This window comes from Leguminivora glycinivorella, chromosome 19 (genome assembly GCF_023078275.1).
Source record: "Leguminivora glycinivorella isolate SPB_JAAS2020 chromosome 19, LegGlyc_1.1, whole genome shotgun sequence".
NCBI classification, from domain to species: Eukaryota; Metazoa; Arthropoda; class Insecta; order Lepidoptera; family Tortricidae; genus Leguminivora; species Leguminivora glycinivorella.
In genome coordinates, this window is record NC_062989.1 from 13,308,003 (window position 1) to 13,322,697 (window position 14,695).

General features: G+C 38.9%; 1 protein-coding gene across 1 annotated transcript in view; it reads left to right on the forward strand.

Moving 5' to 3' along the window:
• LOC125236639 overlaps nucleotides 1-9,170 on the forward strand; it is a 67,328-nt gene extending 58,158 nt beyond the window's left edge. Inside the window, exon 2 of the mRNA XM_048143517.1 lies at nucleotides 7,209-9,170. Within this exon, the coding sequence (XP_047999474.1) occupies nucleotides 7,209-8,186 (978 nt within the window). The 3' untranslated portion in view covers nucleotides 8,187-9,170. The remainder of the gene's footprint in view (nucleotides 1-7,208) is intronic.
• Nucleotides 9,171-14,695: the final 5,525 nt, after the last annotated feature.

A 14,695-nucleotide genomic window follows, 5' to 3' on the forward strand; every position in this document is an offset into this window, starting at 1 on the left:
CCGCTTATCTAGGCAGTAAAATTCTTAATTACGATCCAGTTCACACGTTATTTTTTACAAAAGTTTTAGTAGGATTAAGTGAGATTTTCAATGGATTTCCTCGGGCTTTTAGGACATTTCAGCAAAACAACAAAAAATAAATGAGGCCCGATAGTATTTGAAACTTAGCAAACGGGCTTATTATGTTTGCCTTTTGTTGTCTAATTCGGAGCACTTCAAATTGGCACGCGTCGTGGCAATCTGAATACTGAATGCAAAAGTGCGTGTAAAAAAATGCCACACTAAAAAAAAAAAACTGGCCAGGTATCTTTTATTTTCACTAAGCCTATTCTTAACTCCTAATGACCGGGGTACTATCGGGTCTTCGTATTAGAAATACACCTACATCGGATTATATGGGCTAATTTGGGATAAAATAACTCTTAAAGAGTCAGAAGAAAAAGTACAGTATACGAAGGATTTCTGAGTTGGACAACATGCCTTAGCTGTTAAGATAGATAAGATAGGTAATGATAATGAAACATAAGCAGCTTCTTCTATTCAATATAGAGGTATACTCTACGCTTCCAATAACACAGCACAGTTATTATCGATACCGTCACAAGTATATGAAAATGCAGAGCTTAGTAAAAGGCGTACGATGTTGGATGGAGAAATTGCATGGAGAAATTATGAATGAATTCATTGATAAATTCGCCATACACTTTTGCAGCTCACTGTACATCAGCAACTGTGGCCACTTTCTTGACTTTCCTGTCATCTTTTAATTACCAAAGATCATTAAACCCAAGTCACGTCGCGTGTCCTTTCCCGCTTTTCCCAGTAACATTACTCCGTGTTAGTATTCCGCGAATACGGTAAAGCGCGAAATCTCATTACCATTTAACTACAGTACAGACAGACAGACCTACTCTCATTACCATCTACACTACTATCCGGTCACGAGCTTGTACCATTGTATTCCTACTATTCCTAGCTCTTTTCATAGGTACAGAAAAAAAAATGCCTAATAATACCAAAGGTCCATAAATACCTCCCAAAATTTGACATAAGCCATCGACGGTAAAAAGGACATTTATAAAACAAAACCGTACATCCCGTATATCACGTATATGTGAACTAGAAACTTGATTTTAGTTTCACATTTTTTTCGATTAATGCATTTTGTTTGTATCCTCAGTTGATCGAAATCAAGAAGTTTAGTGTTCAGAATCAACATAGGTACACCGTTATAGAGGTACACAATTGATTTTGAAATGATGCGATTTGAAGATTATAAAACGGTTCGAATAAGGGCCCTAGTAGGTATAATATGATTAATGTCATTATCCTCCTTGCGTTATCCCGACGTTCGCCGCGGCTCTTGGGAGCCTGGGTTCCGCTTTGATACGTCAAAAACATAAATTTGAAAACGACTGCACAGCTGAATTCTAGGATTTTACCACGCTAAGTTTTCATGCCAAATTATGGAGCTTACAGGGATTTATTTAATAAGTACATAAAAGGTTTTACACAGCCACTAAGGATTTTATTTTACTAAGGACTGTATTGGTAAAACTGTGAATAGGGATGACGACTACATAAAAAATGGCATTCTGTTTAGTCCGTCAGTTAGATCGTCCAAAAATACTGAACACATATTTTTCGCTTTTTCTAATTAATGAAAAATACAAAGTTCCGGAGTGGGGGCTTGTGACGTCACTTCTAAGTAAAATTTGTACCTAGGCATGACGTCACGCGAAATTTCAACGCACTGTACCGTCGTCATTTTTCGTTTACGAGAAAAAAGAAAAAATACGTGTCTAAAATTTGAGTAAAATTCTTTGATAATCTATTTAACTGACGGACTAATTAGTTTTTTTTAGTCGTCGCGCCTATTGTAAACTGTAACTGTATTTGACCTTTAACATCATGAACCTACTTGTATGTACCTGTACGTATAAAGCGCTGGTGGCCTAGCGTGTCCGCTCTTATAAGCGTGCAACCACAGAACTTAATTTAGATAGAAGAAACAAATTCATATATTTGTATAGGGGCCGAGCGTGTCAAATTTTGTACTGAAGTTGATTCTTGCCTGTAATTTTAAATATGTCTCATCTCAGGCTCTTGATTGTTCATAATTTTTGTGTTGTTGAAATTGAATATCACGTAACGAAGCATTTTTTATGTTTTGGTTGACTTCAACTTACAAAAATTGACGCCCGAAAGCTGCAAGCTGCGAGTAAAGACGGACAACTCAGTGGATTTCACTGAGTTCATTTGACACGCTAAGTAAATACGGTGGGAATGAGTATACCGACAGATTTTAACTAACGCTTCTAGGGCCCATTTCGACTCAAAAAGTTCATACAAACATTGCTAGTTAAAGCCTTAGTTTTCGAGATATTAAAATATTTCAGTAATTCGCATGCTGAAAAATGTCCATGGTACCACGCCTTTATAATGTGACGTAACCATCCGCACAAGGATGCACACACGAAGTTTAAATGCGGTAATAGCAAACTTGCCTGCCAGTCCTAATCATTTTGTGAAACTTTTTGTTAATAGTTGAGTTTCAACAGCAAAGAGTTTTAATTATTGAGGATTATGTGTTAAGTACTTATGGCTGCCATAACTTAGCACTCGAACGTAACGATTGCTCTGTATGAACGTAGCTGTGCTCAAGATATCCTTAAAAGTTAGAATAATATTATCTCTATTAGTTTGGTCTTATGTTTTACCACCTGTTCTCAACGATATGCAGACTTTTCTGGTTGTGTACGTTTACTGGCCTTTAATCAGTTAGGAAACGTTCTTGACATATTATGACAATAAAATCATAACCGATTGTCACCAAAGTCAAAATAATAAGTTATTATGCCGCAACATTAACCTAATAGCGGATATTCATTTTGTATATGGATTCTGTAACGGAAATGGACGCAGATCAGTTGCCGAATATAGGAGACGATTTCCTAATCGTCGCACTCCGCACCATACTACTTTTGCAAGTATTCATAGACAAATTCGTGAAAAGGGCTTAAAAGCGGGGCATGCAGAAAGAGCAATTAATTTAGACTTGCGTACAGAAAACCGGATCATGAATTTAATTGTCGAAGATCCCACGTTGTCTTCTAGAGCAGTATAGCGAGAATTGTGAATGTGAACTACAGAGTTGTCTTACTTGTATGGAAAAGGTATGGCCTTCGTCCATATCACTACAGAAAAGTTCAAGGACTAATACCTGGTGATGGGCTAGCCAGGGTGGCTTACTGTCAAATAATACACCAAAAGCTTTTGGAAGATCCGGATTTTACAAGAAAAATACTATGGACAGATGAAGCCCTCTTTACCAGGGAAGGAATATTCAATTCGCATAATATGCATATGTGGCTTGAAGAAAATCCAAAGGCAAAGTGGGTACATTCTTACCAGCACAAATTTTCCGTTAATTTGTGGGCTGGGATCCTTGATAATGTTCTGATCGGCCCAATTGAGATTCCACCACGCTTGAATTCCGCAAATTATTTAAATTTTTTGAGGAATGAATTGAATATTTTGCTAGAAGACATCGATTTGTAAACCAGACGCACTATGTGGTTTCAGCATGACGGCGCTCCACCCCACTTTGGCCGTGAAGTGCGAAATTGGTTGGATCAAGCATATCCTCGCCGCTGGATAAGACGTGGAAGTGAATCGGTAGCCTGGCCGGCCAGATCACCCGACCTCACCCCTTTAGACTTTTTTTTTTGGGGAACGTTGAAGGACAAGGTGTACGCCAGGCCAGTAAATACAAGAGAAGAATTATTGGCACGGATCATGACGGCTTCGGATGAAATAAGAAATAGTAATTTCTTATTACATCATCAAATCAGATTACGATTAGCTCTTTGTGTTGCAAATGAAGGCTCGCATTTCGAAAATTTATTATAATAATAAAAAGTATGTGGTAAACCGTATTTTTTTCCTAACTCATACGTAGTCTAGTTATCTTGCGTTACGACTAATGTGTCGATTTTGAACTCAAATTTTGATAGTCGTATCAAGCTATAAGCTGGCAGTGATTTTGACAGCCCCGCCGGTGCAAATGATATTTCAAATAGGTATCAAACTTCTATGAAACTATTACGTTTACACATGCGGGTCTGTTAAAATCTTTGCCAACTTATCTTGGACTAACTCTAATTGAAAAAAAGTACATAGATTTTAGTTATTTATAAATTACAATAATCCCATTAATTAATAACAAAAAATACCAAATCCAACCTTTGGTAAAAAGAATTTAAATTTCTTATTTTGATAAAATAGTAATACCAAAATTAAGTCATAGGTAAAAAATATCAACAAAACATTATAATCCCGCCGTCTATCTATTATAATTGGATGCTAGATGAGGTCCTCTTATTGAACTTACATAGTCTCATTTTTTCTTATGTACCATCCCGACCAAATTACGTAGGTTCTTGTCTGCTGTCAGGAACATTCTACATACTCCAAACGTATTTTTAATTTCGTCGTATTGTCTCTAAGTCTATGGATCACACTAATATGGCGGCGAAAGTCGACGTTTGTTGTCTTAAACGCTTGAACTCGTAAAAAATCAAGTGTCATACTGAAGTTCACTCGTCTCTTATCTCGTATCTTGTCGGAGCCGTTCGTGAAATGTACCTATAGTTTTCTTTATCACTCCTTAGCCTTAGGATTTGTTCACAAGGAAGACCATCGTTAATTGATTTTTTTGTTCCAGAAATTAACTAAGTTAAAATGTCGGTATTGGACCAATGTTGATATAACAATATTTACTTGTAATGTCACCAGGAAGCTGTTGTTAAAGTCTGTCGGTATACTCGTTCCCACCGTATATGACATCTGTGCGTGCAACTTTCAATCTGAAGGTCGCCAGTTCTAATATAATCTACTTGCACCAATGAGGAACTTAATATGAGTTATGTACGAATACGAATTGTCACTTGATATTTGCCAGTCACTTTTCGGTGCGGCAGGCTAATCCCAATAGGGCCTAGTTTGCCGTCTGGGCTGGAAGGTCTGGTGGCAGTAGCTTTCTTAAATTCTGGGATTAGTTGCCAAAGCAGGCACCAAGCCATGAGCCGTAGAAAAATGGCAGGATAACGCAAGGAAGAATACTTGTCCCTACCTGTACGGATATTAGATTTATTTAGTTATTTTCCGTTATTTAGTTTATTATTTTATTTTTAATGGGAAAATCTATTAAAACGAAGTTGTTATCTAACTAAGTACCTACACGATTTAATCCTAACCCAAGTATTAAATCCTATTGTCTTTAATTTTATGCTCTTTGCATAAAATAAAATAAAACATTAGGCTCCTTCAGGGTTTTTTAAAAAAACCATCTCCGTGCCCTGGGTGCGTAGCCGAATGGCACTAACGCTCACGAAACGCTCACGAAACGAAACGCTAGTAGATATCTATCCCTGTCGCTCTTGCGTATTGGCGTGACAGAGCCGGACTACGTTTCGTTTTCGTTTGGCGTCGGAGAAATGCCATTCGGCTACGGGGCCTGGTATAGATAATAAGTAATAAGTTCTCATCAAGCGTAAATAACGTACCTAAATAAGATCTCAAGATCTCTCTTAATACTGGTTTTCATATGAGAAGTGTAAGCCATGATCTTGCTACAGCAGCGTCTCAATGTCACGACCACAGCACGTAATGTGGGCAGAACGCAAGGAGATGACTGGCGGTTGTTTGCAAAACGTAACATCAAGTGAATGACCTGATCATCTGATACTCATTACCATTTATCGGTAGTTATCATGCACCAGTCTTAAAATTCTTAAATAATACAAATATAGCTCTCAAGATCAGCTCAGCCGTAGGTACATACTGGTTTACATTTGAGAAATCGGTAAGAAGTGATCTTGCAACTATGTCTCAATGTCACGACCACAACACGTAATGTGGGCAGAACGCATGGAGATGACTGGCGGTTATTTGCAAAACGTAACATGATGTCAGTGACCTGATACTGAGTATTATCATTTTTGCATTGTGTTACGTTTTTAATCGATACGTAAAAACAAGCTTATTACAATTAAGACTTAGTCTACATTAATGTGCCTTTTATGTTTACTACTTAGTTTTAAATTTAAGTTACTTTTAGCTTTAGTACTTATTACCTAACTACCTATCGTAAGCGATGTTGTGCCCCTAAAGTCTTAAATCGCTGTCTGACCCACATAAATGATATAACAGGATTACAAAATTAAAAGGTAATTAGATTAAGCAATTAACACTTAATACGTATAAATTAAGCACTGTTATCAGTCATTAGGTATCTCATTATTTTTTAGTTACGATTGCAATCAAAAGATACAATAATAAAAACAAACAAAACACATTTCGTAAACTCCCAAAAGTGTTGCCTAAACAAACAACTTCCCGTGATAAGATCTCCATACCGTAATTCGTAGTTTACCCACGCTTCAAACAATAAAATCACATATATTTTACGAATAAATTTATACCTATCGACGTTTTGTAGTCTCTAATAATAGGTACGGAATACCATCCCACAGCGCGTAAAGAGATAGATGATTATGCTGAGAAAGCGGTCGAAGGAATTGGTGCATATTATCAATTGGTCACTGACGTAATGTTGTGTAAGATGATCCTATGGATGTTTTAATTGGATCAGGCGTAGAAAATCGACCATAATCGACGATGAGCCGTGGAAATGAAGGCGCTATTGCGTAGAAAAAGTTTGATGGGATTGAGTTCAAGGTTAACTTAGACATTTAATTTAAGAAAACTAAAAATAAAAAGATTAATGAGAAATTCAGGCAATCTTATTAACACTGTTATTAGATGAACCTTTCGTATGCGTCTGTCAAAAAATTGTCATTAATATATTAGTCATAATAACTACATGTTAAAGTTGAAACAATATGGAGCAGATCTGCTCCTAAGCATACGAGAGGTTAAGCAATATAATTCGTACTTATATTTTATTCTTAATTGAGGAAACTAGCATGCATAACAGTGAGTGTGCATAAGTCACTATTTATTCAGATTATGTGACACACATCTATTAAGGCGATATGCCATATGCCACCTACTCATTTACCGTTAAGTTTACTGTAATTTTATGTTTATTATAGAAGTAGACGTCTAAACATTCAAATCATAAATATTCATAAGTACTATGTATAATAGCTTCATATATTCACAGTCTTTTTTCCTCTTTCCAGATAATATGGTGCGTGGTGGGGCTGCTGGCGGCGCTCTCGTCGCCGGCCAGCGGGCACGGGCGGCTCACCGAGCCCCCCTCGCGCGCCACGGCCTGGCGCTTCGGCTTCGACACCCCCCACAACTACAACGACCACGAGCTCTACTGCGGCGGGTTCACGCGCCAGTGGAAGAAGAACGACGGCAAGTGCGGCGTCTGCGGCGACGCCTGGGACGCGCCCGTGCCCCGCGCGCACGAGCTCGGCGGACGCTTCGGCAAAGGCGTCATCGTACGCAGATACGCCCCGCAAGACCCCATCACTATCAAAGTCGAACTCACTGCCAACCACAACGGCTTCTTCGAATTCAGAGTCTGCGACGAACCAAAAACCACCACCCAGGAATGCTTAGACAAAAACGTTCTGAATATCGACGGCAGAGACGGCACCAAATACTACCCGCGCGACGGGAATAAAGTTTACGAGATGAAATACCGGCTGCCGGAGGGCTTGGAATGCGCGCACTGCGTGCTGCAGTGGCGGTACATAGCCGGAAATAACTGGGGCACCTGCGAGAACGGGACCGGGGCAGTGGGTTGCGGGCCGCAGGAGGAATTCAGAGCGTGCGCGGACATCGCTATCGGAGATAAGTTTGCGACCACTACGAGGAGGCCGAGACCGAGCTACGTGCCGCCGAACAGACGGCCAACCGTACCGACGCCAGAAGAAAGCACGTCGAGCAGCGCGTGGTACGGTGTCGTCGTGGCTGTGGTCGCGCTGCTTGTGGCAGTGTCGGTCCTCGCCGGCTTCTACCTGTACTACTACAGAGGAGGCATGAGGATCAAGAGCCTGTTGAAGAAAACCCCTCCCCCCGCGCCTGTCCCGCCGCCCCGACACAAGCGGTCCTCCCTGTCGAGAGAGCACCCACCAGAACTGACCACGCCTAAAGTAGCCACGATCTCCGACTCGGGCTTCGAGACAGTAGATCTCAGAGCGAAGTAGACTTACAAGTATTACCTAACACTGCCTTTAATAGTGATATTTTTAGTGTGAGTGACTGTGTGAATAAGACAATGGTTCAAAGTGAATCTGTGAAGAAATGAGATTTTGATACAATTCTGATCACTGTCGTGGTTTCCATGTTTACGTGGAAATCTGATGATTTTTACCGGTTTTGTTACAAATTGACCAAAAATACGCCAATAATATGCCATATGACCTAATATACCTACATATGACTGTATTTCCGCTGCGTAATAATTACCTTTACTCTTAGTTTAAATAGGGTTTAAGCAGAGTAATTAAAAGAGACTGAAAGGGTCTAATCACTAAACTTTCATTAATTTGGTCGCATTTCTGGTCAGTTTGAACCGGTAATTGTAGTGTTTGGTTTTGGACTGACGCTGACGCCATGGCAAAGGCTTATAAATTCACTCGATACTCACATACCTACACATCGAAGCAGCTCTGCTACTCGTTATAAGAAATTTACTTTTTAATAGGTATTTTTTGCAAACAATTAAGTTACTAAGTTGCACGTAGGTACGTACTTATATGGACCATGCAGACAAGTTCATAATTACTTCGCTCTTTTTATTTGTTATTGGTCAACTCGTTTTGCTTGCCTCTAATTGTATCATAGACATTAAATTTACATTCTTATTGTCTAAGAATTAAAGTCTGAAGCCAATAATCGATAAGTTAATAAGAATGACTAAGGTATACTAAAATGCCCGAGCGAGTATAAAAAGTTGCATATAAAAACTGTGCCGAAAATAACAGCCGCCCTTGCATATGTCGACGGCGGCCGATTGTAAGATCCGGCAGGGTGTGAAATTCCTAGGCATATCGAGAAAAGTGAAGTTCAGTTATTAGCTTAGCGTGTCTACGAAGCCTCGCTGCGCGGGATTCCTATTCCATTGGAGCATCGGAAGCATCCACAAGCATCCGAAAGACGGCCACTAACGATCAATCCCGATGGAAACAGCCTAAGGCTCCCCACAGACAGTCTTAAAAATTCATAATCTTAAAAAAAACTTGTATGCAATCTGACAGTTCAGATCTGTCAGTGTCTTGTCAGTGTCAGTTTGAACTGTCAGATTGCATACAAGTTTTTTTTAAGATTATGAATTTTTAAGACTGTCTGTGGGGAGCCTAATACTTATCAGTTCTTCGGGTGTCAATTTTTACTGCGAACCGTAATATCTTTCTTAGTAGTCTGTGCTGCTAACTGACAGGCTGTTGGACTGATCGTCAGTGGGTTTACGAACCTATCCTGCCTATAGACGGTCAATCAAATTTTGTTAATAAAAAAGGCATGAAATTCAAATTTTCCATGGGATGTTGAACTTTCACCCCTACATTTTTCAAATTTGCCCCCTTTGTTAGTGACAAGCTTTCGACATCTTTTTTTTATACTACGCCTGATGGAAAGCGGTCACCGTATCCTATGAACGCCTGCAAATCAAAGAGTGTCACATGCGCGTTGCCACCCCATTAGAAACTTGTACAGGGAGTTTCTAATGGGGTGGTTGCCGTGCTAAGTATAAGTGCACAGCAAAAAGGAGTTGTACAAGTTCCAAGGAGGGTTCGGGTTGCCGACGACTCTAAGGACAATAGCCGGAACAAAATTAGTTCCATAAGTCTCCCGTCGTCAGCACATCGCACCCTCGTTATGCTCTGGCAGCCTTACTCACCGGCAGGAACACAACACTATTGGGTTAGTTTCATGTGAATACCGTCAAAACTCAAAACACAGGCACTTTACGATCTGCCGGATCCTACGATCGGCCGCCGCCATACTGATCAAGTGTTTTTAAAGCCTGCGCCATGGAGGCTAAAGTACTTGATGTTATGTTAAGTAAGTAGTTTTAATTAGCTGACCTAATTCAATTTTTGTAAATTATATTTATGTTGTTAAATTAAACGAATTTGAATATCCATTTTAAGTATCTTATTTCTGTACCTAAACCTTGATCTTACCTACTCGGGCTATTCGGGCTAATAAGAATTGATCGCCGTAGGCGTACCAACCACAGAACTTTATTTATATAGAAGAAACAAGTTCATCTATTTGTATAGGGGCCGAGCGTGTCAAATTTTGTACTGAAGTTGTTTCTTGCCTGTAATTTTAAATATGTCTCAGGCTCTTGATTGTTCATAATTTTTGTGTTGTTGCAATTGAATATCACGTAACGAGGCATTTTTTATGTTTTGATTGACTTCAACCAAATCTAAATATATAAAAGAAGAAGCTGACTGACTGACTGACTGACTGACTGACTGACTGACTGACTGACTGACTGACTGACATATCAACGCACAGCCGAAACCGCTGGTCCTAGAGATTTCAAATTTGGCACGTAGGTTCCTTATGTAGTGTAGAGGTGCACTAAGAAAGGATTTTCCAAAATTCACATCCTAAGGGGGTCAAATGGGGGTTCAAAGTTTGTATGGGGAAACAAGATTAGTTTGACTATTTTATTCGAAACTTCACAGGAAGATTCCTTAAGACATATGACTGAATACGTGTTTCAGGTTTTTTGAAAATTTAACCCCTAAAAGGGTGAAAAGGGGGTGATAAAGTAAAAAAATCAATATGGGTATCGTTTTTATGGTTTATCGGGTCGCTGATCACGATAAATACAACGTTTTTAAAATCTAACGAGGCGGAAGTGAAATACCTTCTCCCCTGTTGTGGTGCAATGGGGTTTAAATATCAAAAATATACTTATAAAAGAAGATATTGACTGACTGACTGACATATCAATGCACAGCCGAAACCGCTGGTCCTAAAGATGTCAAATTTGGCACGTAGGTTCCTTATATAGTGTAGAGGAGCACTATGAAAGGATTTTTTAAAATTCGCCTCCTAAGGGGCTCAAATGGGGGTTCAAAGTTTGTATGGGGAAACAAGATTAGTTTGACTATTTTATACTAAACTTCACAGGAGGATTCCTAAAGACATATGACTTAAATACATGTTTCAGGTTTTTTGAAAATTTGACCCCTAAAGGGGTGCAAAGGGGGTAAAGCCAAAAACACAATATGGGTATCGTTTTTATGGTTTATCGGGTCGCTGAGCACGATAAATACAACGATTTTAAAATCTAATGAGGTGGAAAAGAAATTTTACCCCCTGTTGTAGTGCAATAGGGTTAAAATATCCAACATAGCCATAAGAGGAGCACTAAGAAAGGATTTTTCAAAGTTCACCTCCTAGCATGATAATTTGACAGGGACAGGGACAGGGACAGGGACAGGGACAGGGACAACTTCACAGGAGGATTCCTAAAGACATATGACTAAATACATGTTTCAGGTTTTTTGAAAATTTGACCCCTAAAGGAGGTAAAGTCAAAAACACAATATGGGTATCGTTTTCATGGTTTATCGGGTCGCTGATCACGATAAATACAACGATTTTAAAATCTAATGAGGTGGAAAAGATATTTTCTCCCCTGTTGTTGTGCAATGGGGTTAAAATATCCAAAATAGCCATAAGTGTAGGTTTAGTTTTTATCTATACTTCTGGTTCAAGATTTCAAATTAACACGGAAGTTCCTTATAGGAAGGATTTTTCAAAGTTCACCTCCTAGCATGATAATTTGACAGAGGCAAGGACAGGGACAGGGACAGGGACAGGGACAGGGACGGGGACGGGGACGGGGACGGGGACGGGGACGGGAACGGGAACGGGATAGGGTTAGGGATAGGTATAGGGATAGGGATAGGGATAGGGATAGGGCTATCCCTATCCCTATCCCTATCCCTATCCCTATGGATAGGGATAGGGATTCGCTATCTAGGCAGTGTAAAATGCAGGTGGCTCAGCGGGAAGGGATTAGTAAGTAGGCATTGGCGAGTATCCTGCATCCGTGATAACTATTATATTCAATGTGCTGTAAGAAAATCGTTGTTTGCTTGCCTTTTATATGTTTACATTTGCAATAAGTATAAGCAAAATGGAAAAAATTGTAAGCGATAATGCAAGGAAGTACTTTTTACCCTACCGACCATAGCGTCGAGATACTGGCTATGTGGTGAGTTGTATGAAGTTTCCCCAGTATAAATATTTATATAGGTAAAATACATATTCGTACCTACTACCTACGCTGTGGTCGCTGTGTAACAATTCTACAATCATTGCAAGAATTTCTTTTAAAACAATAGTAATATGTGTAAGGTACAGTCAGCCAAAAAGCAGTGTAAGGTTCTTGGCTGACCGTACAGCAAATAGATCAGTTACAATGGCCCCCCAGTCGAGAATTGCCCCGCTTTACCTTAATCGAAATAATCGCGGATAGATGTTCCTACAAAGAAACCTACGGATCCAAATGAAAATCTAATTTTTTTGTAAACGTTTCAATAAGAATACTTTTATTACGCGGGCGAAGCCGCGGGTAAAAGCTAGTACTATATAAACTTTAGAGTTAATACGTGCAGCTTCTGACGTTTCCCATACAATGGAGCGGCAACAATTTTACTAGCGCCATCTAGCGGTACGAGTTGTTCAAAGTAGTTTGTCAGACTTTTATTTTAGAACAGCATGCACTTGCGTCCAGAACAGTGACATTTGGTGCAGTGGAACTGCTGATGATAGTCAGAACCGTACTCCTCAAATCTGAACGGCACACTCATAAGTGACTTTGGTATTTTTGCAAGAAAAGCATGCATTTAAGTTCAGAACAGTGACATTTATTTATTTAGTTATGTTTGTTAAGCATATTGAGTTTTCAAGTCAAAGTTTGTCAAGCTTCGATTTCTTATAATATAATATCGGATTCATGAGGAATTGAGGAAACTCCTCAAACCTTAACGTTATACGTATATTCATTTATGTTGCCATCTAATAATTAAAGCATTAAAAGCAGTTTTAAAAAATACCTACACATTTCTACATAATCCAACATTCGCAATAAGTAACTTTCACCAGAACCCGAAAGGCGACGGTTTTTTTTTCTTAAAAATTATATACTGTATGAACTAAACTATTTTGATCAACTCATGCCGCTAGGGGCGCTAGTATCGCATGTTGCCAACTTTGGCACCAAGCTGCACGTATTAACTCGTAGAGTTTACATAGTATTTGCTTCAACTTACAAAAATTGACGCCCGAAAGCTGCAAGCTGCGAGTAAAGACGGACAACTCAGTGGATTTCACTGAGTTCATTTGACACGCTAAGTAGATACGTTTGCTTGATCTATGGTATATATGACATCTATGGTACAGTCAAGTGTAAAAATATGGGTGTACACATCGTACTCAAAAATATGTCCTATAGCATCTTAGTCCGGTGTAATAAGAGCGTAGTACCATATTTATGAGACGATTATTTCGATACGTATTTTTGCACTTGACTGTACCAACAGTTTCTCAAATTCGCGTTTTGACAGACTTAACCCTTTAAAAGGCGGGATATTTTATGTAGGTAGGTACTACTAGCCTTTGCCCGCGGCTTCGCTCGTGTTACATATGAAAATTGCCGAATGCTCCATACAGATAATAGGTAGGTATCATCTACTGCTACAAAATTCTGACTCAGTATTTTTTTTATACTACGTCGGTGGTAAACAAGCATACGGTCCGCCTAATGGAAAGCGGTCACGGTTCATAGGTTAGGTACTATGAACGCCTGCAACTCACGGAGTGTCATATGCATCATATATTTGATGGCCTGTGGCTCAATATGTATAGCTATCCAAAATCACATTTATAGCTTAATTATTATTCAGTATTTATTATTATTTAATAAATCATTAAATAAATTAAATAATATGATGATTTGCTATTTATTATTTAAGATAAAGATGAAATGGCGAAAAAGTGTGAGAAACAGGATGGCGATTTTTAGTATGTGATTTAGGCAGATGTTTTCGGAGTTAGTAATTAGTTTATGTTTAAACATTTTATCATGGGGGTTTCACAAATAGTGTACCTTTCTATTAGTAGTAAAACTTTACAAATAAAACTTACCAATATTTATATAAATAATTTTTGGCCTATTTAACTTCTAACACTGATTTAGTATTAAAATCGGTACTTATTAAATATTTTTTTTTTCCCAGAGTCAGAAAACCGTTGTCTATCACATATAATATAATAATATCTCGTTAAAAGAAAAATTCATGCATTTAAGGGTTAAGTAGACAATAGACGGAACAAATTAGTTCCGTAGATCCTTCGTCACCAGCACACCGCACCCTCGATGAGCTTTGGCAGCCTTACTCACTGGCAGAAACACAACACTATGAGTAGGGTCTAGTGCCTTTTGGCTGCGGTCTTCTATAAGGCGGAGGTACTTCCACAGTTGGGCTCTGCTCTAGATTAGAGCGAGATGATATCTGCTCTGCTGTGCCCTACCACACAAAGCGGAATATCATTCGTTATGCCCTACCTCCTACAAAAAGTATAAAATAGACTAATGTAAATGTATAACTCACTTTGCATACTGTCTAATAAACTGTCAGTAGTCTCAGTCAAACATTATTTGAATGACAAAATGGAACCT